General features: G+C 46.1%; 1 protein-coding gene across 4 annotated transcripts in view; it reads left to right on the forward strand.

Annotated features, from left to right (window-relative positions):
• The window catches only part of LOC138846509 (putative ATP-dependent RNA helicase TDRD12), a 35,089-nt gene that overhangs the window by 4,457 nt on the left and 3,603 nt on the right, over positions 1-27,029 (forward strand). For all 4 annotated transcript variants that reach the window (XR_011384028.1, XR_011384030.1, XR_011384029.1 and 1 more), the window contains exons 2-4: positions 10,176-10,334; positions 12,784-12,920; positions 16,232-16,351. Coding sequence is in view for 1 of the 4 variants with exons in the window: in XM_070062527.1 (XP_069918628.1) it covers positions 10,176-10,334; positions 12,784-12,920; positions 16,232-16,351 (416 nt within the window). In the remaining 3 variants the exon portion in view is untranslated. The remainder of the gene's footprint in view (positions 1-10,175; positions 10,335-12,783; positions 12,921-16,231; positions 16,352-27,029) is intronic.

Raw genomic sequence — 27,029 nt, forward strand, 5'->3', positions numbered from 1 at the left:
CTGGGAAAGCAACAGAAGATGACACAAGTGCTTGGGCCTCTGCCACCCATGTGGGAGACCCAGATGAAGCTCTTGGCTTCAGCCTGGGCCAGCCCTGGTCATTGCAACCATTTGGGGAGTGAGTGAATTGGTGGGTGGAAGATCTCTCTCTGCCCCCCTCTCTGCCTCCCTCCCTCTCTAACTCTGCATTTGAAATAGATAAGTAAATCTTTTTTAAAAATTCAGATTAATTTAAAAATTTTAACTTTTTATTAGAAAATACATTGGAGATGCAGAAAAGTGTGGAAAATAGTATCGATATTGGGACACCCACCACACTCTTATTTATTTGAAAGGTAGAGACACAAGGAGAGACAGAGCTCTCCCATCCCTTTGTTCGCACCCCAGATGCCCACAGTAGCCAAGGCGGGGCCAGGCCAAAGCTTGGAGCTGGGAACTCACCCTGAGTCCCCCACACTGAGGACAGGGACCCAGTCACTCAAGCCATGGTCAAGAGGCCTCCTAGAGTGTGCACTGATTAGCAGCAAGCTGGAATCGGCATCAGAACGTGGACGGAAACCTAAGCACTCCCATGTGGAATGCAGACCCGGCCTGAGGATTCACTGCTATGACAAAAGCCCACCCCTGTTTTTTAATTGATGTATAATTTATTTACAGAAAAATTCATTCCTTTTTGTGTAGACTTCTGTATTTTGAAAAATGCATAGCATCGTGAAATCACCCCCACAGTCAAAATGCAGAAGCATTTCCTCACTTCCCCATATTCCCATGATGACGCTCCTTTGTAGCTGTATCTTTCTCTACCTGTAATGCTTTATAAAGAAGATTGTTTTCTGCTGCTATTAGTTTTTCTTTTCTAGAATGTCACAGAAATGGGTGCCTGCAGAATCCCAGAGCAGTAGTGGCCTTTCACTGTGGCTTCTTCAAAGACGACACATTGGATACTGCTTTGTGTTGCTGCGTAGGGTCAGTGGCAGAGTAGTATTCCGTGGTGTGCACACACAGCAGTTTATACTCACAGGCCACTTGAGTTGTTTCAGTTTAGGGAGATGATGAACAACATATAATCTTTGCCTACAGGTAGTTGTATGGACTCGAGTTCATTTCATTTTAGAGAATAACTAGGATGGAATTACTTGTGTTTTAACTTTATGAGAAACTGATGGACTGTGTTCCAATATAACTGCCTTTTTGCATTCCTGTCAAAAATGTCTGAGTTCCCTTTTTCTCTCTCTCACTGTCTGACTTTGCCTGTCTAATAAAAAGGTGGGGGGGGGCGGTTGTGTGGCTCACTTGGTTAATCTTCCGCCTGCGGCACCGGCATCCCATGTGGGCTCTGGGTTCTAGTCCCGGTTGCTCCTCTTGCAGTCCAGCTCTCTGCTGTGGCCCGGGAAGGCAGTGCAGGATGGCCCAAGTGCTTGGGCCCTGCACCCGCATGGGAGACCAGGAGGAAGCACCTGGCTCCTGGCCTCGGGTTGGCGCAGTGTGCCGGCCATAGCAGCCATTTGGGGGGTGAACCAACGGAAGGAAGACCTTTCTGTCCGTCTGTCTCTCTCTCTCTCACTAACTCTAATAAAAAAAAAAAAAGTCGGAGTTCTGTTTGCTCTTCATCCGTATATACAATTAGTATTGTCAGGTTTTTTGTTTGTTTTTTAAAGATTGATGATTTCGACAGGCAGAGTTAGAGATCTTCCATCTGCTGGTTCACTCTTTTTTTTTTTTTTTTTTTTTTTTTTTTTTTTTTTTTTTTTTACAGAGTGGACAGTGAGAGAGAGACAGAGAGAAAGGTCTTCCTTTGCCGTTGGTTCACCCTCCAATGGCTGCTGCTCCCGGTGCACTGCGGCCGGTGCATCACGCTGATCTGATGGCAGGAGCCAGGTGCTTCTCCTGGTCTCCCATGGGGTGCAGGGCCCAAGCACTTGGGCCATCCTCCACTGCATTCCCAAGCCACAGCAGAGAGCTGGCCTGGAAGAGGCGCAACCGGGAGAGAATCCGGCGCCCCAACTTGGACTAGAACTCGGTGTGCCGGCGCCACAAGATGGAGGATTGGCCTATTGAGTCGCAGCACCAGCCTTGGTTCACTCTTGAATTGGCCGCAAAGGTGGGAGCTGGGCCAGGCCGAAGCCAGGAGCCCCGACTCCATCTGGGTCTCTTTTGTGGGTGCAGGGGCTCAAGCACTTGGGCCATCCTCCACTGCTGTCCCAGGCAATTACATTACAGGGAGCTGGATTGGAAGTAGAGCAGCTGTGACTGGAACCCACACCCTTATGGGATGCAGGGGTTGCAGCAGCTTTATCGGCTAGGCCTTAGCACCAGTTTATAAATTGTAGCCATTCTAGTAGATGGGCAATGGTATCTCATTGTGGTACTAATTTGCATTTCCTTGTCACCAGCTTGTTTGCCATCTTTGGTGAGGTATATGTTAAGATTTGTACATTCTTCTAATAATTATGAACTCCTTAACGTTCTTTATATATTACAAAGTTCTTTGTTAGATGTATGATGTGTGAATACTTCCTCCCAGTTTCCTTTCTCTTATGTTTTTCAAGGAGCAGAAGGTTTTAATTTGGATGGACTTTAATTTATCAGTCTTTGCTTCTATGAATTATACTTTTGGTAGTGTTATCTTTGTCTAATTTAGCCACAAAGGTTGCCTCCTATTCTTTTAGGAGTTTCACATTTAGCTATGTGATCCATCTGACTTAATTTTTTTGTTTGGGGTCAGGAATGGATGGAGGTTTTGTTTTATTTGCATGTGGGTATCTAATTGCTGCAGGACCATTTGTTGAAAAGACTATACTGTGTACATTGCTTTCCTGTGTGCCTTTATCAAACAGGAGCTGACGATGTTCGCGTGTGTCCCTTTGTGTGTGTGTGTCCTATGGAGCTCAGCACCTGTGCTTTCTCCAGCGCCACCCTCGCCTGATGGCTGTAGTCTCACAGCTGAGACTGGGACTTGAGGTCGGATAGTGAGTCCTCCAGTTGTGTTCTTCTTTCTCATGATTATTTAGGCTGTTCGAATTCCTTTGATTTTATTTAACCAAAGATTTATTTTTATTTATTTGAAAGTGAGAGTTACAGAGAGAGGTGGAGCCAGAGAGAGAGGTCTTCCCTCTGCTGGTTCACTCCCCAAATGACTGCAATGCCTAGAGCTTATCTGATCTGAAGCCAGGAGCTTCTTCCAGGTCTCCCACGCAGGTGCAGGGCCCCAAGGACTTGGGCCATCTTCTGCTGCTTTCCCAGGCCATAGCAGAGAGCTGGATCGGAAGTGGAGCAGCCAGGACTCAAACTGATGCCTATATGGTTTGCCATTGCTGCAGGCTGTGGCTTTAACCCGCTGCACCACAGCACCAGCCCCTAATTCCTTTGTCTTTCCAAGGAGGAGCTCATTATTAGCATGCTGATTTGTAACCACCCCTTCCCTGCAAAAATCAACCAGTAAAACCTGTTGGAATTGCGTTGTGTTTCTAGAGCACTTCAGGGGAAAACAGCCGTTTCTTAATTACGGCCCCCACAGGTGCTAGGGGGCATCCCACCCCCAGCACTGCGCAGCATCTCATGAACGGCCTCCATTACTGTCAGCCACCCCTCAAGGCGCATAGTCCATGGTGCTGAGGGTCCAGTTGGGCCCTCTGCTGAGGTGGATGGGCAACCCCTGCCCCAAGGGTGACCTTTTTCGTTTGATCAGTAATTTTTTTATGATCTTGTCCTCATCACCTATTTGTATACAAAAGTTGCTTAAAATTTTAAAACCAATCTAAAGAGACAAAAACTAAAGGATCGCTGCATTTATTTTATTGGGCAGCTGTTCCCTCAAGCTTTGGCCCTGGGTAAGTCAGTCCTCTTCCGGAGTTTCTCTGCAGCCACCGGCCCTGCTGGTCTCTTTAGGGCTGACCCTCCTGTGTCAGAGGCTCAGCTTGTACGGTATTGCTGGATTTGAGCTGCACTCCAGTGTCAGCCCACCTGCCTGTCTGTGTTGTGGTGGGTCCAGGGAGCTATCTTGAGGACTTTGACTGTAGTAGGGGTGGATGGAACAAGGGTCTGTTTATTTCTAAGAATTTGTTTTATCTGTTTGAAGGCTTTTTTATTTGATTTAAAGATTTTATTTATTTGAGAGGTAGAGTAAGACAGTGAGAGGGAAAGACAGAGATAAAGGTATTCCTTCCGTTGTTTCACTCCCCAATTTGCCACAATGGCCAAAGCTATGCCGATCTGAAGCCAGGAGCCAGGAGCTTCTTCCTGGTCTCCCACGTGGGTACAGGGGCCCAAGGGCTTGGGCCATCTTCTATTGCTTTCCCAGGCCATAGCAGAGAGCTGGATCGGAAGTGGAGCAGCTGGGACTCGAACCAGCGCCCATCTGGGATGCCAGCACTTCAGGCCAGGGTGTTAACCCGCTGCACCATAGCGCCAGCCCCGAGAAGGCTTTTTTAAAATAGAGGACTTTTTCCCCACTTTGTGGCTTTCTAAGTCTGGAATTTGCAGGTCTAACAAGCAAATTAGATACAACAGGATCTAAAACAAAAAGATTGAATCGTTATTAGAGTACCTAAGAAATGTGTTCTCTAAACCAGGAGCAGGTTTTCTCACAGAGAGAGGCATGTAGGCCTGGCCAGGTACGTATGAGGCCCGACCTCTCTCTGTCTTTACATGGGATAGTGGAAGAGACATCATAAGAAAGGTGTGAACCTCTTGAGGGAAGACACCCTGTTGACTCCATTACCTAGGCGGCCTGGGAGAAGAGCTGGCTTGAACAGGAGGTTAGTACAGAAGAGGCGGCACTTCTGAAAGGAAGATTGCAGTCCTGCCTGTCCTGACCCGAGGCCTTGCCCTCAATGGCAGTAGTTATCTTGGAAGCTGGCAGAGTAAAGGGCTCTTTGAGCTTGGAGCCAGTAGGATCTGTGGTTCTAACCTGGGATCCCTTCAGCCCCAAGGCAATTCCATTCACCCAGCTCTTGACAGAATTTGGTAGAGGCTGGCTTTTTTCAGGATGGCTGTTTGCCCCATCTCCTGGCTTTCCAAATTGAAGCCTGATGCCATTTGGGGTAGACTGGCCTCACTGGGTCTCTTTGATGGCAGAACACTGTGTAAAGTAGCTATTAGTTGGCTTGACACCTATCTTTACATTCCTCCTGCTAAAGCAGACCACAGAGGCATCCTCTAGGATGTCAGTTAAGGGGTTGTTGAGTTCTGTCCTTAATCTTTGGTGGCTGAGCTAGAAGTCTGTAGTCACAGGCATGTTTTGACAGTTTTTTTTTTTTTTTGAAACAATGCAGTGCCCATGAGGAGAGCTATGTTCTTTAAGTAAGATCAAAACATGAAGATCATTTACCTAATTTGTCTATAAATTTTGTTATCATTAATTTGCCAAAGAACAACTTTAACTTGGACTTTAGAGGGAGCAATGAGCACTGTATTATACCTCTAACTATATTGTTTTAGATAAATAGTACACCTTTATGGTTGCAAATACCTAACACAAGTGCAACTTGTTTGACCAGCAGACCCAAATGCAAACATGTCAATAACTTAAAAAAAAATTTTTTTTTTTAGTTTTTCTGTACCAACAAATTGAGAACAGCCTATTTATCATATTTATTTAAGTCAGGTGCACCAGAAAGGTAATTTGTGTTAATTTAGCAGTATTATATGAGTATTGGTTTTTTTTTTTTTTTTTTTTTTTTTTTTTTTTTTTTTTTTTTGACAGGCAGAGTGGACAGTGAGAGAGAGAGACAGAGAGAAAGGTCTTCCTTTGCCGTTGGTTCACCCTCCAACGGACGCCGCGGTCGGCGCGCTGCGGCCGTCGCACCGCGCTGATCCGATGGCAGGAGCCAGGAGCCAGGTGCTTTTCCTGGTCTCCCATGGGGTGCAGGGCCCAAGCACCTGGGCCATCCTCCACTGCACTCCCTGGCCACAGCAGAGAGCTGGCCTGGAAGAGGGGCAACCGGGACAGAATCCGGCGCCCCAACCGGGACTAGAACCCGGGGTGCCAGCGCCGCTAGGCGGAGGATTAGCCTAGTGAGCCGCGGCGCCGGCATTATATGAGTGTTTTTTATCCATAAGCAATCAAAACCATTTTTAATAATTTTTATATAGACATACAATCTGCACATAAGTACCTGGCTCCTGCCATCAGATCAGCACGGTGCGCCAGCCACAGCAGCCATTGGAGGTTGAACCAACAGCAAAAAGGAAGACCTTTCTCTCTCTCTCTCTCTCTCTCTCTCTCTCTCTCACTGTCCACTCTGCCTGTCGGAAGAAAAAAAAAAGAAAACAGGAAAAAAAAATTAATGGGGCTAGCTGTGGTGCAAAGGATTAACGCCCTGGCCTGAAGTGCCGACATCTCATATGGGCGCTGGCTCCTGGCTTCAGATTGGCACAGCTCCGGCCATTGCGGCCAATTGGAGAGTGAACCAGCAGATGGAAGACCTCTCTCTCTAACTCTGACTTTCAAATAAAGAAATCTTAAGAGTGTTAATTTTTTTAAATCTATGACGTCAGTGACCCCCCGAGGCTCTTGACATGAGCTGCCTAGACTAAGGAAGCCTTTGAGTCCACAACTCTCAGTATTTGGACAAGGCCATAAGCAAAGTGGAAGTTCTCTCCTCCCTTTAGAGAAAAGTACATCCTCTTTTGATGGCTGCTTCTTTTCACTGGGGCCTCACGGAGATCCTTCATGTAAAACATTTTTTGCCACAGTGTCTTGGCTTTCTATGCTTGACATGTAAAACAAGTCCATATTTAAACAGACTTTTAAAACTTTAAAACTTTTAAAACTCAGCTGTTTTTAAACAAGTAGAACTTAATGAGACAAAGATTATCTCAGTAGTATACAAAAAGACTATTTTCCCAAATATCTATTAACACTTAAGTATTTCATCAACCTCATTGCTTTTACAGAGGATCAGATTTTAATCTTACGTCAAAAAAAAAAAAAACAGATTGATAACTTTTGTAGCTAACAAGAAAATTTTATAAGCATTTAAGACTTCCACACACCTTTTGCAGCTTACCTAAACCGTTTTATCTTTTCCATTCCAATCTTACAATCCATGTCCTTTCTTTATTATTTCACTAAGAAGCACAGTTTTGACTTGGCCAGAGACTAGTTAAAGCAGTGAAAACAGATTTTATTCAGTACCTCCTGAGGAGAGCTGAGCTCCATCACCAGTGGTGCGGAGGTGCCTGGGTGTTTTAAAGGGAGGGCTGGGGTTGGCACAGCTCAAGGGAAGAGTGAGAAGAGGTCATTCAGGGTAAATGCGGTGATCCCAGCTGTGTGTGCTAGCTGGAAGTTATGGAAGTTAGCACGCTGTCTTGCAGAAACTGGCATGGCGGCCCTGGCCTCATAGGAGTGGCTACTGAGCAGGGACACACTTCCAGATTTGTAAGCTTTTTTGAGTGAAGTCTCTAAGAACGGAAGGTTGGGGCCTGCCTCAGATGATAGCCTGAACAGTCAGTTCTTCTGGCATTGTGGAGCTTTCTCTGGCAGGCAGGCAGGCAGGCAGGCTTGCTTATTTATTTACCCATTTTATTTAAGAGTAACAGGGGGCGGGAGAGAGAAATAGCTCTTATCTACTGATATACTTCCCAAACGCCTACCATGGCCAGGACTGGACTGAAGCCAAAGCTGGCAGTAGGGAACCCATTCCAGGTCTCCTGCATGGGTAGCAGGAACCCAGTTGGGCCATCACTGCTGCCTCCCAGGCTCTGCATTAGCAGGAAGCTGGGGTCAGGAGCTGGAACTGAATATTGAATCTTTAGCACTCTGGCAGGGGGATTCAGTGAGTGTCATGACTGTTAGAACACATGCTCACCACTCAAGTGAGCACTTTAATGAATAATTGCAGTCATCCCAGGGTTGTGGCCTTGTGCTGCTGGAAGCCGGAATCTGGTTGTCTCTGAGTGCGAAGGACTGAATGGAGCCACATGCCCGGAGTGCTGTTTCTAGGGGCAGCAGCTGTAACTGCGTGCTCCTCTGAGCCCTGCACCGCTCACTTACTCAGTACTCCTTGCTGTCTCCCCCATTGCCGTTCAGGACTTGGCAAGGGTGGGAGGGGTGTTGATGTGCAGACATCAGGGCTCCCTCTATGGCTGTTTCAGAATTTCTCCCCCTAATCCTCACTGGCACCGACAGCTCTGATTCCCCGAGCCACAGTGTGACTTTGTGTTGCGTTGTTGCCACTCTGTACAGCTGGGAGGTGTTCTGGGATAGTGCCCAGTGAAGTTCCTTCTTTCGAGGGTCAGCTCTCCAGTGTCTGTTGCTTTTGCTAGCTCTTCATTTATTTTGTGTTTTTTCAGGGTTCATAATTGTGCTGTGTGTGTAACTTATACACTATTTTGCCCTTGCCAGAATGACTGCTATTCATTTTCCAGTTATTTATTATCAGAATAGTCAAACATTCAGAAAAATAATACGATTACTAAGGTGAACTCTTCTATTCCTGCCACTGGTAACTTAGACGCCATATCTCTGGGTGTTTCTGCTTCCATACCTTTTCAGTAGACAGAGTTAGGAAAAACCTCTGAAAACTCGTGAGTTCTGGCCGGCGCCGTGGTTCACTTAGCTAATCCTCCGCCTGTGGCGCCGGCACCCCAGGTTCTAGTCCCAGTTGGGGCGCTGGATTCTGTCCCGGTTGCTGCTCTTCCAGTCTAGCTCTCTGCTGTGGCCCGGGAAGGCAGTGGAGGATGGCCTATGTCCTTGGGCCCTGCACCTGCATGGGAGACCAGGAGGAAGCACCTGGCTCCTGGCTTCAGATTGGTACAGCATGCTGGCTGTAGCGGCCATGTGGGGGGTGAGCCAACAGAAGGAAGACCTTTCTCTATCACTAACTCTGCCTGTCAAAAAAAAAAAATCGTGAGTTCTTTTTTAAAATTTAATTTTATTTATTTGAAAGAGTTACAGAGAGAGGTAGAGACAGAAAGAGAGATCTTCCATCTGCTGGTTCATTCCCCAGATGGCTGCAACGGCCGGAGCTGTGCCAATCCGAAGCCAGGAGCTTCCTCCAGGTCTCCCACGTGGGTGCAGGGGCCCAAGGACTTGGGCCATCTTCTACTGCTACCTCTCTCTGTAACTCTTTCAAATAAATAAAATTAAATTAAAAAAAAAAAACTCACGATTTTTTTTTTTTTTTTTGACAGGCCACAGCAGAGAGCTGGATCGGAAGTGGAGCAGCTGGGACTCGAACCGGCACCCATATGGAATGCTGGCGCTTCAGGCCAGGGCTTTAACCCACTGCACCACAGCATCGGCCCCAAATCATGAGTTCTTAGTGATGTTGTCAATCAAACTTAATTTTGGGGGGCTGGTGCTGTGGAATAATAGGCTAAGCCTTTGCCTGTGGTGCCGGCATCCCTTATGGGCGCCAGTTCATGTCTTAGCTACTCCTCTTCTATCCAGCTCTATTGTATGGCCTGGAAAAGCAGTAAAACATGGCCCAAGTATTTGGGCCCCTGCACCTGCATGGGAGTCCCAGAAGAAGCTCCTGGCTCCTGGTCTTGGATCTGCCCAGCTCTGGCCGTTGTGGGCATTTTGGAAGCGAACTAGCGGATGAAAGACCTTTTTCTCTGTCTCTCCCTCTCTCTGTAACTCTACCTCTCAAACAAATAAAATATTTTAAAAAATTTAATTTTCCATTTTATAATTCTTTCCCCTAACAATAAAAATCTTGGTTTCTAATAACAATAGTAGATAAGACCCATTCAGAGAAGTCTAAGTTTCATCCTTATTCTTTCCACTCCATTCTTTTCTCCTGTAGGAGGTAATCTGTATTTGTTTTGGTTCATCTGCTGTCATTTAAAAAAATATGAGCAGGCTGTATATATATTCATACTTATTTTTCTTACACAAAAAGAATACTAAAAATGTTCTGAACCTTTTGTATATATGGATGTTTTAATAGGTATTTTAATAAGAAGAATATGTTTAATACTTATATTTTTAAGCTACAGGAGACCAAATAGAACTGATTGCTTTTTGAGTTGTACTACATAATTGAGAATTACATATTATTGATTACATGTTTTAAATTTTATCTTTGGCTCTTTGGTATGACCATTTAAGATAAAGGTAGTTGTCAAAAATGATAGATCACTTAAATTAGAAAGTTACATGGTTCTAAGGTTTATTTGGTTTTAAAATAAATCATGCATTATTTTATAATCTTCTAAAAATTCTACAGGTTGAAGATCCAGATTGCTTCTGGGTTATTATAAAAGGATGTAGTCCCTTTTTGGATCATGAAGTCGACTATCAAAAACTAAATAGCGCCATGAATGACTTCTATAACAGCATGTGTAAAGATACAGAAATAAAACCATTAATGTTGGAAGAAGGACAGGTATGTATCTGAATGCACTTTATTTATTGTATCTTTATTATTATTTAATGATTTATTTAGTTGAAAGGCAAAGTTAGAGGGACAGATAGATCTTCCATGCTCTAGGTCAATCCCCAAATGGCCTTAATGACCAGGACTGGGCCAGGCCGAAGCCAGGAGTCAGGAGTTCCATCAGGATCTCCCACGTGGGTGCAGGGACCCAAGGACTCAGACCATCTTCCTTTGCTTTCGCAGGCTCATTAGCAGGGAACCAGACTGGAAGTGGAGCAGCCGGAACTGGAACCAGCACCAGCCTTTAATTATCCTATCTTGAAACACTAATCAGGATGTAGGGGTGGGTGTTTGGCCAGGTAGTTGAAACACCACCATGTTAGAGTGTTTGCATTCGGTTCCTGATTCTAGCTTCCTGCTAATACACAGACCCTGGGAAGCACCAGATGATAGATAGCTCCAGTAATTAGGTCCCTGTTACCCACCTGAGAGACCTGGATTGAGTTCCTAGCTCATAGCCTTCACCCTCTCCCCCCGGCTGTTGTGGGCCTTGGGGAGTGAATCATTGGGTTGGGAGTGCTCTGTCTACCAGATAATTGTTAAAAATATTTCAGGAGCTTAGAATGATGAATGTGATTAGACTATTTTAACGTTCATGGTTGTTGCCTTGTGTTAGGTTTTTGGGTTGCATGAGACTCAGGCTGATGGTGGCAGGGGGTGGTGCTTGTGTAGGTCCAAGTGGGGCCTTGGGATAGATGCCATCCAGATCCAGGTGTTAGGGCCGTCTTCCTGGCGGTGGGAGCCAGGGCAAGTATACGGACCTTGGCAAAGAGGACCTGGGGTTTTCGGTTCTGGGCCAGTGCCTCCCTCTTTGGTTGCTCATGGCTTTGACCGACTTGGGATTGTTTCTGCTCTGTGCTCTACATCAGGGCTTCTTTGCTTTCGTGCAGCCTCAGCCACCATTGCTGTGGTCTGATTTCTCTTGGGTCAGCCATGTTCCAAGTGTGAACTTCGGTAATAGCATGGAGGGGAAGGACATGAACACTCGTTAGGAGGGAGACAAGACCTCATCTGAATTCCTTCCCTCATGCCCACAAATGTCCTTAGTGACCAATTTGTTATTTTTCCATACCAGTGACTTACTGGAGGGATGGAACGGGGTCAGTGGTCCTTTAAGTGTAGTCTTGTTTGGGAAAGCATGATGGGCTCCTCACAGTGAGCATTTACCCAGGAGGTGAGCGCTTTCTCCCTGTCCTTTTGTGGAGAGGTGGTTAAACAGGACACTGTGAATAGATTCGGGGTCACTTGTTTTGAAGAACAGGTGTGCTGTTACCTTCACGTGGGTTTAACATGGGAGAGAGCGCCACTTGCAAGCCATGCTAGGATGACCCCTCCTTCGTGGCACTGCTGTGAGTGTTTCACTTCATGCTCTCTCCATTCAGTGGCTGTCACTGCCTGAATCCACTTTCATTTGTTTTCTTTTTTTTAAAGAGTGATTTATTTATTTGAAAGTCAGAGTTACGCAGAGAGGAGAGGCAGAGAGAGAGAGAGGAGGTCTTCTACTCCCTGGTACACTCCCCAGTTGGCCGCGACAGCCAGAGCTGTGCCGATCCGATGCCAGGAACCAGGAGTTTCCTCCTGGTCTCCCACGCCAGGTGCAGGGGTCCAGGGACTTGGCCGATCTTCTACGGTGTTCCCAGGCCATAGCAGAGAGCTGGATTGGAAGTGGAGCAGCCAGGGCTCGAACCGGCGCCAATATAGGATGCCAGTGCTGCAGGTAGTGGTTTTACTATGCCAAAGCATGGGCCCCTCATTTGTTTTCTTTTCTTTTTCTTTTTTTTTTTTTTTCTTTTTTGACAGGCAGAGTGGATAGTGTGAGAGAGAGAGAGACAGAGAGAAAGGTCTTCCTTGCCGTTGGTTCACCCTCCAATGGCCGCTGCTCCCACTGCGCTGCAGCTGGTGCATCGCACTGATCCGAAGCCAGGAGCCAGGTGCTTCTCCTGGTCTCCCATGGGGTGCAGGGCCCAAGCACTTGGGCCATCCTCCACTGCCTTCCCGGGCCATAGCAGAGAGCTGGCCTGGAAGAGGGGCAATCGGGACAGACTCCGGCGCCCTGACCGGGACTAGAACCCGGTGTGCTGGTGCTGCAAGGCGGAGGATTAGCCTAGTGAGCCGCGGCGCCAGCCCATTAGTTGTCAATATGGTGATTTCTCCCACTCCTTCTGTATTGGTGAGCTGGAATTCTTCCCGTTTAGCACTTTCCTTTCAGCTGATCCCTGTTTCCTGGGGGGCCTTTTCCTGGGAGACAGTGCTCAGTTTGGGCAGCCTCCTACACCTGTGTCATCTCCTGTAAGTTGGGTACAGGCTGAGACGATGTGGAGAGGAGCCTTTAGGGCTGTCATCACGTGACTAGAGGTTTTACTGCTGAACGTAATAAAGCCTGCCTTCTGTTTTGCAGGTCTGTGTGGTGTATTGTCCGGAGCTCCGGTGCTGGTGCAGGGCCGTCATTAAGTCAGTCATGTCTTCAGCAGACCATTACCTGGCAGAGTGTTTCCTTGTAGACTTCGCCAGGTACATTCCAGTAAAATCTAAAAAGTACGTATGTGTGGTTTTATGTCTGTTTGCCTTACTCTCTTTAAGGAGATAATGATGAATTTTAAAGGAGAATGTCAGTTTTTAAAGTAAGGGGATTACCTTTTGCGAAAAGAAGACATTGAGCATTTTTGTGCCTTAAGAAATGAAAACTTGGGCCAGGCATTTGGCGCGGTGATGAAGTCACGACTTGGATGCCTGTGCATCACATCAGAGTGCCTGCACTTAAATCTCAGCTCCACTCTCCACTCTGGTTTTCTGCCAGTGCACCCCCGGGAGGCAGCACATGAGGGCTCAAGTTGACCCCTGCCACCCACACGGGAGACTGAGTTCTGGACTCCTGGTGTCAGCCTGGCTGTTGCCGCATTTGAGAAATGAATCAACCAGTGGACAGGCATCTGTGTTTGTCTCTCTGTCTCTGACTTTCAGATAAATGATGAAGGAAGACTGCAGGTTTCCATTCTGCGTCCATGACTAGAGGAGCAAATGGTCCTAATGAGGACAGAGAGAGTGACTGTGGCCTTTCTCCACTTGCCTGCCTAGGGTGGGGCAGGGCAGGTTCAGGCTGTTCCCTTCTCGTCTCCTGGGTGCCCTGTGCCAGCTGCTCTCTGGCCTGTCCTCTTAGTTTGCACGTGGGATGGGGTGGGTCCTTCAGTGCGGTTTGCCTCACCACCAGGAGGTAGAGAGAAACTCTCCGTGTCTCCACAGAGGAGGAAATTGATGGCCACCCTCAGGTTGCAGAGAGCAGATTATATACTCAAGTGCGTATTCCTGGTTGTTCTGCGTCACAGAGTAAAGGTGTGGCTATCACGTAGGGTGCGGAGACAGTTCAGGCTCGTCCTGACAGTAACCTTCATTGACTGTGGGACTGCATGTCACAGCTCACTAGAAAACATTAGCACATCACTGTGTTCCTAAAGTTGTATTTATAAAATGCATGAAGTTTTAATAAATGGTTTCTGGGTGGGGAGGGGGGAGGGAACATGCCAGCACACGAGGCTGGTGCTGTGGTATAGTAGGTTAAGTCTCTGCCTGCCGTGCCAGCATCCTATATGGGCACCCGTTCAGATCCCAGCTGCTCCACTTTGAATCCAGCTCCCTACTCATGGCCTTGGAGAACAGCAGAAGATGACCCAAGTGCTTGGGCCCTTGCACCCACGTGGGAGACCCAAAGAAGCCCCTGGCTTCCGATTGGCCCAGCTCTGGCCATTGTAGCTATTTGGGGAGTGAGCCAGAGAATGGAAGACCAACCTCTCTGTCTTCCCCTCTCTCTGTCTATAACTTTACCTCTCAAATAATTAAATGTTAAGAAAAAGCTAGCACAAGTCACTGTTGGTGTTTAGTGATAATTGTCCCATGGTTTGTCCCAGAGTCAGAGGATGTCCATTTAATAGGCAAACACAAGGGCTCTTATTCCAGTGCAAAAAGAGCAGAGCCAGCTAGCCTTCGGTGCAGTAAGAGGTGTCTCTCACGTAGAGGAGTTTCGTGGCAGAAGGGCTCATCAGACATGGAGGATTTGCAGATACTCAGGGGAAAAGTAGGTGCCTCCCCAGCTTGGGATTCTGCACCTCTGTGACCATAATTGTTATAAAAGTACTTGGGGTCAGCGCTGTGGCATAGCAGTACAGTCACCAACTGCATTGCCGGCATCCCATATAGGTGCCGGTTAAAAAGCCCAGGCTGCTTCATTTGTGACCCAGCTCTCTGCTATGGCCTGGGAAAGCCAAGTCCTTGGGCCCCTGCACCCGTGTGCAGGAGGACCTGGAAGAAGTTCCTGGCTTCTGGCTTCAGATCCACACAGCTCCAGCCAGTGTGACCAATTGGAGAGTGAACCTGTGGATGGAAGACCCCTCCCTCCCTCCCTCCCTCTTTCTCTCTCCCCCTCTCCCCCTCCCCCTCTCCCTCCCCCTCTCCCTCTGTGCAACTCTTTCAAATAAATCATTTTTTTAAAGTACTTACTGTGTTTAGCCATCTGGGGAGCTTTTCCTTTTGTATTTGGTGTTTTGAGTTTATTTTTGGCAAGAAAATCAAATGATTAAGTAGAGCTCTAACCTGTCTAAGACAAAGGGTAGGGCTTCAGGGAAGAGAGCTGCTTGATGGTGAGGAAATATGTTGACATGTCTGTTGCTTGCCTTACTTGTCACCTCGCCGTCCATCAGCTGTTTTGTGCAAAGTTGGCAAATACTAATTATTAAAACATCTGTTCATAGACAGCAATGTTGGAGTAATTCTGGTCACGTAGTAAGTGGAATTTATTTCACAGGCTTATTCATTGTTATTCAGTGTTTCCTTTTATTTTTCACTTTTTATGTATTTGAAAGGCAGAGAGACGAGGGGGGGGCAGAGAGACGAGAAGCGTGCGCGCGCGAGAAAGCGCGTGCCTTCTTGTTTCACTTCTAAAATACCTACAACAGCCCTGGGTAGGCCATGCTGGAGCCAGGAACTGGAAACTCAATGTGGTCTCTCCTGTGGGTGGTAGAGACCCAGCCACCTGCTGCCTCCCAGGGCCTGCACCAGCAGGAGGCTGATTGGGTGTGGAACAAGAACTGGAGCCCGGGTGTTCTGACACGAGGTCAGGGCATCCCAAGCAGCATCCCAGCAGGTAGGCCGCATGCCTGCCCCTGTGCAGTATTTCTGTTCCTTCTTTCCCTCCCTTCCTCTCTTCCTCCCTCCTTCCCTCCTTCCTTCTGATTTGTGGTATGAAAGGCAGAGTGACAGAAAAGGAGAGAAAGAAAGAGAAGTGTATCTTTCATCCTTTGGTTTACTCCTGCAAATACCCACCACAGCCAAGCCGAAACCAGGAACCCAGAACTCCACCTGAGTTTCCCATGTGGGCACAGGGACCCAAGTACTTGAATTGTCTTCACTGATGTCCCAGGCGCATTAGCAAGGAGCTGGATCGGCAGTGGATCTGGGCCCAAGCTGGCACTCGCATGGACACTGGCGCCGTGGGTGGCGCCTTCACCTGCACCACAGTGCCAGCTGCACAGTGTGTCTTAACCTGAGGAGCCTCACCAGATACACTCTCCCTGAATTCCTGCCCCTGTGCCATGAAATTTTGATGCCACAGATACACTGAATCACTGTGTAGGATCTCTCTGCTTTTACAGGAAGATTTTTTTCCACCCTCCAAGAAGCAGTTTTGTCCCCTTGGCCAGATGTCTCCAAGCATCTGTTGGAGGCTGTGTTAGAATCAGAAAGGGATGTCTTTACTTTGTTTTACGGCAAGCATGTTACTGACCTAGGTGAACTATAAAGGAGTCTGTTCTGTGTTGTGTGTTTTATAATGGAACTCTCTCTGCTTCATTTGTAAGCATCCGAGTTGCAGTGGAATCATTTATGCAGCTTCCCTACAGAGCAAAAAAGTTCCGGTTGTACTGCATGAAGCCTGTTACATTGCACATTGACTTCTGTGAAGACAGCGCCGAGATTGTGTAAGTACAGGTTCTGAAGTCACAGGAATCATGAGTAAACGCCTTCAGTTCATGTCTGCATTTATGTGCCATTAGTTACCCGCGAGCAGGTTTTGAAGGTCTGGGTTCTGCAGGAGGCAGCTTCTGAGTTGGTGCTGGTCAAACTGGCTGTGAGTAGAATTCTCAGGCACCCCCTCCCGGGCCTGAGCTCTGTGCCCTTTGACTTGAAAAAACAATTTATAAAAAGTAGTAGAGTAATTCGAAAGAAAAGCTTTCTTGAAATAAAACTGCTGGAGCATTAAAAAAAACTTGACCACATGCCTGCCTCTGTCCCACGTCTTTCCTCCTGGAGGCCTCTGTGGGCTGTGCAGGCTGTGACCTTCCCACCCTCCGTTGGTGCACTTACATACCCATGTGATCGTGGGTCCTGCCCTCTGTCAGTGCACATACACACCCCTGTGCGCCTGGATCTCGCCCTCTGTCTGCACTTACACCCCCTTGAGCCTGGATCCTACCCTCTGTCCGTGAGGTTAGACACCTCTCTGGGCGTGGACTTTCTTAGGAAGAGAACAGGCTGTCTTGTTTGCAGAATTAGCTTAGGAGTAACTGTGGAGGTTCTTTGCCAATCCATATCCCTCTCCTAACCACTTTGAGTCTTTTTCATGGGTGACTATGACCGATATGGTTATTGGATTTAACCAGTTTCTTCTTGACAGCCAGCTAGATTTTCAAGCCATTTTGTGCTGTGTGTTCCCATAAGAATGTGGGTATATCCACGTAACTTACATCCCTGTCACGGCTCCTTCCTCCTGGTGTGTGGTTACTGTGTGATGGTTCCCTAGAGTGGGCCCCTGCACCAGGCTGTATTCTGCACGGTGTGCCTGTGATCTCTGCTCTTTAAGGAGCACTACTGAGGGCTGGATTTCTGTTTCTGTAGTCTGTGGGGCAGCCACTCTCACCTGGAGCTCCTCTGTCTCTCACTTCCCAGACTGTGGTGTTAACAGAAGAAAGGCTATATAGGCAGCAGCCCAGTCCTGTCTCTATTTGCATAAGCTGGTACTGGTGCACTGTGCGCCCTGAACTCGGTAGTTACCTCTGCTCTGTGGCCCCTTTGGAGACTTCGTGCTCCACGCCCCACCATGCCCATCACCACAGTTCCCTTGGGAGGTGAGTGCATCACTCTTGGGACCAGCCTCAGAGTAGTATGCTCCAGTAAGCCAGCTTGTCTCTGCTTGGGTCCGTGTGTCCTGCTCGGCTGCTCTCTGGCATCCTGCTCCGTGCTTGTGCACTTCTGCTCTGCAGTGAGGAGACCCGCTGAGCAGCCTCTGTGCTGTTCCTCTCGCAGAGCAGCCAGCTGCAGGCCATCCAGGTGTGGTTTGGGCAGCAGCTTGTGCTCCCCAGCTACCCCTTGGGCAACCCGTTTCCTGTCCTTCTCACCCCCTTCCTACTGACCCCCTTTCCAGGACTACTGGGGTCTTTTCCACCCTCAGGATTCCCCTGGGGTAGGTGGAGGACTTAAGAGTAAGGTTTTTTTTTTTTTAATTTGCAAGAATTTTTCTTGAAGAGTTGAAAAGAAAGGGGGAGAGATCTTCCATTTGCTGGTTTCCTCCTTAGATGGCTGTGATGGTTGAGACTGAGCCAGGCTGAAGCCCGGAGCCTGGACCTCCATCTAGTTTCCCAAACGGGTGGCAGGGCCCAAGGATTTGGTCCATCTTCCACTGCTTTCCCAGGAGCATTAACTGGATTGGAAGTGGAGCAGCCAGGACTTAAACGGGCACCCATATGGGATGCTGGCGTTGCAGGCAGCAGCTTAACCAGCCGTGCCATGGTGCTGGCCCCAAGAGTAACTTTTCTTACTGGGTTTTCATCGTCATCTTTGGCAGGTGATGCCTTTGCACTCACATGTTATTAAGAATAGTTTTCTTAATGTGTATTACAGTTTTTGACAGATTTGTCAGATTTCCCTCCAGAAATATTATAGCAATTTATACTATCATTATTGGGGTTTCTTTTCCTATACAACCTCATTAATAGGCTTTTTTTTAAAAAAAGATTTTATTTATCTACTTGAAGGAGTTACACAGAGGAGAGGCAGAGAGAAAGAGGTCTTCCATCCGCTGGTTCACTCCCCAGTTGGCTGCAATGGCCAGAGCTGTGCCGATCCGAAGCCAGGAGCCAGGAACTTCCCCCAGGTCTTCCCACATGGGTGCAGGGGCCCAAGGACATCTTCTACTGCTTTCCCAGACCATAGCAGAGAGCTGGATCAGAAGAGGAGCAGCCGGGACTTGAACTGACACACATATGTGATGCCAGCACTGCAGGCAGTGGCTTTACCTGCTGCACCACAGCACCGGCCCTGTTACTAGGCTTTTTAATTTCTGCTTGTTTGCTGGGTGAACATGATCTCTTGTTTTAACTTGCATTTTTTCACTTGCAATGTTGGGTATCTCTTTAGTGTTTATTGTGTGTGTGTGGAGAGAGACTGATTTACCTGTTATTTTAGATTGATATTTCTCTTCAGTTATTTGACTTTATCTTATTAGAAATCTAATATTTGTTAAAAAAGAAAAGCTCATTAAGTATTTTTTATGTGAATAGTTTTAGAACTGCTATATTGTACTTTATCCTTGTAATTTTTTTATTTGAAAGTCAGAGTTAGAGAGAGAGAGAGAAATATCTTCTATCTACTGGCTTACTCCCCAGATGGCCACAATGGCTGGTTCTGGGCCCGGTGGAATCTGGGAGCTCCATCTGGGTCTCCCATGTTGGTAGCAGTGGCCCAAGCACTTGGGCTACATTCTGCTGCTTTTCCTAGGCCATCAACAGGGAGCTGGATTGGAAGTAGAGCAGCCTGGAAATGAACCGGTGCCCATAATGGGATGGTGGCTTCACAGACAGACGGTGGCTCCACCTGGTACCCCGTAACACCTGCCCCCTGTAATTATCTAGATGTAGTGTAGATACTACCTTTCTTAGTAAAAATAAAAATAACTACTACTTTTGAACATTGATTATGTCCAGGCTGTGGGGTAAATGTTCTCTATATACTTCCTCATTTGATTTTTTTTTTTTTTTTTTTTTTTTTTGGTAAGAGTTAGAAGTAGATAGTCAGCGAGAGAGCAACTCCATTCCTTCCATTAGTTCACTCGCCAAAAATCCGCAGTGGCCAGAGCTGAGCTGATCCAAAGCCAGGAGCCAAGAGTTTCTTCCAGGTCTTCCACGCAGGTGCAGAGACCCAAGGACTTGGGCCATCCTCTACTGCTTTCCCAGGCCATAGCATAGAACTGGATCAGAAGAGGAGCTGCCAGGACACGAACCAGTGCCCATATGGAATGCCAGCACTGCAGGCTGGGGCTTTAACCCACTGCACAACAGCACGCCCCCCCCATTTGATCTTTAAAACAACTCTTGGAAGGAATGGATCTTGTGATACAGCCGATTAAGCCACTGCTTGGGGCACCTTTGGTTCCATACTAGAGCACCTGATGTAAGTCCTGGCTGCCCACTTCCAGGACAGCTTCCTGCTAGTGCCCTAGGAGACAGCAAATGGTGGATCGAATCCTGAATACCTGCCACCTGTGAGGGAGACCTGAGTGGAGTTCCTGGCTCCTGGTTTCGGCATGGTCCAGGCCCAGTTGTTGGAGACATTTGGAGAGTGAACCAGTAGATAGAAGATTTCTCTCTCTCTCTTGCCCTCTCTGATGCTCTGCCTTTCAAATAAATAAAAATGAATAAACATTTAAAAAACTAAAATAACTCTTGAAGTATGGTGGTAGCATATGTGATAGATCCAAACAAGAGAAATGTAAAATATATTATTCTGATCTTGACTTTTTATTTTATTTTTATTCCTTCTAAATACTGGTTTCTCCTGATTTTCTACTGCCTATACCGTTTCCTATGATTTTCTTTCCAAAGCATAGGCGAGATGTAGAAAGGTTAAGTTGATAGAGATCAAATGGGAGGTGGCGAATGGGTGCTCTAGTGGGCAGAGTGAGGACCATAGCAGCCGCTTCCCCACAGCTGCCCCTACACTGTTGGCTTAGCCGACATGTACTGATCCTTCTCTGTGCCAGCCTGTGGAGACGCAGTGATCTCAGAATCGCTGCCCCAGGGAGCTTGTGTTTTGATTTGTCACAGGTAACTGATGTTGCAGCAGACAGTGCCAGGTGGTGAGCACAGGTCACCTCACTGGGGCCCTGGGATGTGAGTTTGTGTTGGTGCAAGCAGCAGTGTGGAGAGAGGTGTGTCACAGGAAGTAGCTGGGGTCTTTATCCACCCGGAGCAGGGCCAGAGCTATGCTCTCTGCTGTGTGCATCGTGTGCTTGATTGGTCATGCAGAAAGAGCCCTGTGTGTGGTTTACAAAGCAAGGTTAGTGTACGAACTAAAGTGTCCTTGGCCCTCACCGGAGTGTTGCAGTGTTCCCACTGGTTTCCTTTTTCTGGTCCAGGGTCTGAGCCAGGCCTCCAGCTTGCCTCCAGTGTCCTGTCTGGTTAGTCTCCCAGAGTCTGGGACAGTTCTTCAGTCTTCCTTCATGGCCTGGATGCTTCTGAAGAGTCCTGGTCAGTTATGCTGCAGAGGAACGTTCAGTTTGACTTGGCCTGATGTTCTCATGATCAGACTGAGGTTGTGCGTGTTGGCAGAGAGAGAGAGGTCTTCCATCCACTGGTTCACCCCCCAGCTGGCTGCGACGGCTGGAGCTACGCCGATCCAAAGCCAGGAGCCAGGAGCTTCCTCTGGGTTTCACACACAGGTGCAGGAGCCCAGGGACTTGGGCCATTTTCTGCTTTCCCAGGCCATAGCAGAGAGCTGGATCAGAAGTGGGGCAGCTGGGACTAGAACTGGCACCCGTATGCCATGCCAGCACTGCAGGCAGCAGCTTTACTTGCAACACCACAGCGCCAGGCCCTATCAGGCATTCTGAATTTGCTACAGTGAGGTTCACTTTTTCCATCATTCCTTCTACAGTTTTAAAACTTTAATTATCTTTTTTAAAAAAGATTTATTTATCTATTTGAAAGTCAGAGAGAGAAGGAGAGACAGAGAGAGAGAGAGAAGTCTTTCATCTACTGGTCCACTGCCCAACCAGCTGAAATGGCCAGAGCTGAGTTGACCTGAAGCCAGGAGCCAGGAACCTTCCCTGGGCCTCCCACATGGGCACAGGGGCCCAAGGACCCGGGCCATCCTCCAGTGCCTTCCCAGGTCATAGCATAGAGCTGGATTGGAAGTGGAGCAGCCAAGATCTGAACTAGCACCCACATGGGATGCGGGATGCTGGCACCACAGGCCTAGGCCCTAATCCGTTGAACCACAGTACTAGTCCTTTATTTATCTTTTTTTAAAAAGATTTTATTGGCCAGCCCTGTGGCTCACTAGGCTAATCCTCTGCCTGCAGCGCCGGCACCCTGGTTTCTAGTCCCAGTCAGGGCGCAGGATTCTGTCCCAGTTGCTCCTCTTCCAGACCAGCTCTCTGCTGTGGCCTGGGAGTACAGTGGAGGATGGCCTGAGTGCTTGGCCCCTGCACCTGCATGGCAGGAGGAGGCACCGGCTCCTGGCTTCAGAATGGAACAGTGCGCCGGCTGCAACGTGCTGGCCGTGGCAGCCCCTTGGGGGGTGAACCAACGGAAAAAGGAAGACCTGTCTCTCTCTCTCTCCCTCTCTCTCTCTCTGTCCTACTCTGGTTGTCAAAAAAATAAAAATAAAAATAAAAATATTTTTTTTAACTTTTATTTAATGAATATAAATTTCCAAAGTACAGCTTATGGATTACAATGGCTTCACCCCATAATGTCCCTCCCACCCGCAGCCCTCCCCTTTCCCACTCCCTCTCCCCTTCCTTTCACATCAAGATTCAGTTTCGATCCTCTTTATATACAGAAGATAAGTTTAGCATACATTAAGTAAAGATTTCAACAGTTTGCTCCCACACAGAAACATACAGTAAAAAATAATGATTTTTTAAATGATGATGAAATCAGATCAGATCAGACCTATTGTCATGTTTCATCCCAGTGAGAGTCAAGTTGGGAATTGATAATTTCTTTTTTTTTTTTTTTTTTACAGAAGATCAGTTTCGTATACATTAAGTAAAGATTTCAACAGTTTGCACCCCCATAGAAACACAAAGTGAAATATACTGTGTGAGTACTCGTTATAGCATTAAATCTCACTGTACAGCACATTAAGGACAGAGATCCTACATGAGGAGTAAGTGCACAGTGACTCCTGTTGTTGACTTTACAAATTGACACTCCTGTTTATGGCATCATAATCTCCCTATGCTCCAGTCATGAGTTTCCAAGGCTATGGAAGCCTTTTGAGTTCTCCGACTCCTATCTTGTTTAGACAAGGTCATAGTCAAAGTGGAGGTTCTCTCCTCCCTTCAGAGAAAGGTACCTCCTTCTTTGAAGACCTGTTCTTTCCACTGGGATCTCACTCACAGAGATCTTTCATTTAGGGTTTTTTGTTTTTGTTTTTGTTTTTTTTTGCCAGAGTGTCTTGGCTTTCCATGCCTGAAATACTCTCGTGGGCTTTTCAGCCAGATCCGAATGCCTTTAGGGCTGATTCTGAGGCCAGAGTGCTGTTTAGGACATCTGCCATTCTATGAGTCTGCTGAGTATCTCACTTCCCATGTTGGATCACTCTCCCCTTTATTCTATCGGTTAGTATTAGCAGGTACTAGACTTGTTTATGTGATCCCTTTGACTCTTAGAGCTTTCATTATGATCAATTGTGAACTGAAATTGATCACTTGGACTAGTGAGATGGCATTGGTACATGCCACCTTGATGGGATTGAATTGGAGTCCCCTGGTATGTTTCTAACTCTACCATTTGGGGCAAGTCAGCTTGAGCATGTCCCAAATTGTACATCTCTTCCCTCTCTTATTCCCACTCTTATGTTTAACAGGGATCACATTTCAGTTAAATTTCAACACTTAAGAATAACTGTGTATTAATTACAGAATTAAACCAGTCATATTAAGTAGAACAGACAAAAAAAATACTAAGAGGGATAATGTATTAAGTTGTTCATTAACAATCGGGGCTATGCTGATCAAGTCACCGTTTCTCATAGTGTTCATTTCACTTCAACAGGTTTCCTTTTTGGTGTTCAGTCAGTTGTCACCGATCAGGGAGAACATATGATATTTGTCCCTTTGGGACTGGCTTATTTCACTCAGCATGATGTGTTCCAGATTCCTCCATTTTGTTGCAAATGACTGGATTTCATTGTTTCTTACTGCGGTATAGTATTCTAAAGAGTACATATCCCATAATTTCTTTATCCAGTCTACCGTTGATGGGCATTTAGGTTGGTTCCAGATCTTGGCTATTGTGAATTGTGCTGCAATAAACATTAGGGTGCAGACTGCTTTTGTGTTTGCCAATTTAAATTCCTGTGGGTAAATTCCAAGGAGTGGGATGGCTGGGTCGAACAGTAGGGTTATCTTCAGGTTTCTGAGGAATCTCCAGACTGACTTCCATAGTGGCTTGACCAGTTTGCATTCCCACCAACAGTGGGTTAGTGTCCCTTTTTCCCCACATCCTTGCCAGCATCTGTTGTTGGTAGATTTCTGTATGTGAGCCATTCTAACCGGGGTGAGGTGAAACCTCATTGTGGTTTTGATTTGCATTTCCCTGATTGCTAGTGATCTTGAACATTTTTTCATGTGCCTGTTGGCCATTTGGATTTCCTCTTTTGAAAAATGTCTATTGAGGTCCTTGGCCCATCTCTTAAGTGGGTTGTTGGTTTTGTTGTTGTGGAGTTTCTTGATCTCTTTGTAGATTCTGGTTATTAACCTTTATCTGTTGCATAGTTTGCAAATATTTTTTCCCATTCTGTCGGTTGTCTCTTCACTCTCCTGACTGTTTCTTTTGCAGTACAGAAACTTCTCAATTTGATGCAATCCCAGTAGTTGATTTTGGCTTTGACTGCCTGTGCCTCCCGGGTCTTTTCCAGAAACTCTTTGCTTGTGCCAATATCTTGAAGGGTTTCTCCAATGTTCTCTAATAACTTGATGGTGTCAGGTCGTAGATTTAGGTCTTTAATCCATGTTGAGTGGATTTTTGTGTAAGGTGTAAGGTAGGGGTCTTGCTTCATGCTTCTGCACGTGGAAATCCAGTTTTCCCAGCACCATTTAGTGAATAGACTGTCCTTGCTCCAGGAATTGGTTTTAGATCCTTGATCAAATATAAGTTGGCTGTAGATGTTTGGGTTGATTTCTGGTGTTTCTATTCTGTTCCATTGGTCTATCCATCTATTTCTGTACCAGTACCATGCTGTTTTGATTACAACTGCCCTGTAGTGTGTCCTGAAATCTGGTATTGTGATGCCTCCAGCTTTGTTTTTGTTGTACAAGATTGCTTTAGCTATTTGAGGTCTCTTTTGCCTCCATATGAATTTCAGCATCATTTTTTCTAGATCTGAGAAGAATGTCTTTGGTATCCTGATTGGAATTGCATTGAATCTATAAATTGCTTTTGGGAGAATGGACATTTTGATGATGTTGATTCTCGCAATCCATGAGCATGGAAGATTGTTCCATTTTTTGGTATCCTCTTCTATTTCTTTCTTTAAGACTTTGTAATTCTCATCGTAGAGATCTTTAACGTCCTTGGTTAAGTTTATTCCAAGGTATTTGATTGTTTTTGTAGCTATTGTGAATGGGATTGATCTTAGCAGTTCTTTCTCAGCCATGGCATTGCTTGTGTATACAAAGGCTGTTGATTTTTGTGCATTGATTTTATATCCTGCCACTTTGCCAAACTCCTCTATGAGTTCCAATAGTCTCTTAGTAGAGTTCTTTGGATCCCCTAAGTAAAGAATCATATTGTCTGCAAAGAGGGATAGTTTGACTTCTTCCTTCTCAATTTGTATTCCTTTAATTTCTTTTTCTTGTCTGATGGCTCTGGCTAAAACTTCCAGAACTATGTTAAATAGCAGTGGTGAGAGTGGTCACCCCTGCCTGGTGCCAGATCTCAGTGGAAATGCTTCCAACTTGTCCCCATTCAATAGGATGCTGGCCATGGGTTTTTCATGAATTGCTTTGATTATATTGAGGAATGTTCCTTCTATACCCAATTTGCTTAGAGTTTTCATCATGAAAGGGTGTTGAATTTTATCGAATGCTTTCTCTGCATCAATTGAGATAATCATATGGTTTTTCTTTTGCAGTCTGTTAATGTGGTGAATCACATTGGTTGATTTGCGAATGTTGAACCATCCCTGCATACCAGGGATAAATCCCACTTGGTCTGGGTGGATGATTTTTCTGATGTGTTGTTGTATTCTATTGGCGCGAAATTTATTGAGGATTTTTGCGTCTATGTTCATCAGGGATATTGGTCTATAATTTTCTTTTAGTGCTGCATCTTTCTCTGGCTTAGGGATTAAGGTGATGCTGGCTTCATAGAAAGAATTTGGGAGGATTCCATCTTTTTCAATTGTTTGAATAGTTTGAGAAGAAATGGGATTAGTTCTTCTTTAAATGTCTGGTAGAATTCAGCAGTGAATCCATCTGGTCCTGGGCTTTTCTTTGTTGGGAGGGCCTTTATTACTGTTTCGATTTCTTTTTCAGTTATGGGTCTATTTAGGTTTTCTATGTCTTCATGGTTCACTTTTGGTAGATTGCATGTGTCCAGGAATCTATCCATTTCTGATAGATTTTCCTGTTTGCTGGCATACAAGTCCTTGTAGTAATTTCTGATGATTCTTTTTATTTCTTTTTTATGGTGTCTGTTGTTACATTTCCTTTTTCATCTCTGATTTTATTGATTTGGGTCTTTTCTTTTTTTAGTTAGTTGGGCCAATGGGGTGTCCATTTTGTTTATTTTTTCAAAAAACCACCTTCTCACTTGGCTGATTTTTTGTAATGTTTTTTTTGAATTCAATCCTGTTAATTTCTTCTCTGCTTTTAATTATTTCTCTTCTCCTACTAGATTTGGGTGTGGTTTGGCTGCAGTTTTTCTAGGTCCTTGAGATGTGCTGAAAGCTCATTTATTTGGTACCTTTCCAATTTCTTGATATAGGCACCTATTGCTATTAACTTGCCTCTCAATACTGCTTTTGCTGTATCCCATAAGTTTTGATATGTTGTGTTGTGAAAACTTCTAAATGTTCTTATCATAAATTTTTTGAAATCCATATCTTGCATTTCTTCTATCTCATCATCTTCATAATCTTGGCTTGGGGTGTTTTGTTTATTTGGAGGCATCATAGTGTCATCGTTGATCTTGTTCCCTCGATTTCTGTGTTTGTTGCTTGGCATAGTTAATTCTTCTTTCGTCACTGTGTGTGTGTGTGTGTGTTTTTTAATACTATGTCTGTGTTAAGTGGACTGCCTGCTGTTGGAGAAGCCTTGGAGGCTTGAGATGGGTGTGGCCTGATAGCTCTGCTTGGTTCTTCTGGGTTACGGGTGTGCAAAGGTGACACCCTCAGGTTATGCGTGGTAAATCTCTCCTTTTTATTTATTTATTTATTTAGGAGGTAAGTAATACCGCACCGCACTGCTGTGCAGAATTGATGGTATTTAGCTTCCGATCTCTGGCTTCTACCCAAAGAGTCTGTGCAGGCTCTGTTTCTCCTCTGGACTCCCACTGGGTTGCCTAGGCTACTGAATTGTAGTGACTCAGTTCCTTAGCTCTCCCTAGTTGTTATCTAAATCCAGAGTGAAGGCCTGCTCTTTGTCTCTTGCTT

This window comes from Oryctolagus cuniculus, chromosome 18, assembly GCF_964237555.1.
Source record: "Oryctolagus cuniculus chromosome 18, mOryCun1.1, whole genome shotgun sequence".
Taxonomy (NCBI): Eukaryota; Metazoa; Chordata; class Mammalia; order Lagomorpha; family Leporidae; genus Oryctolagus; species Oryctolagus cuniculus.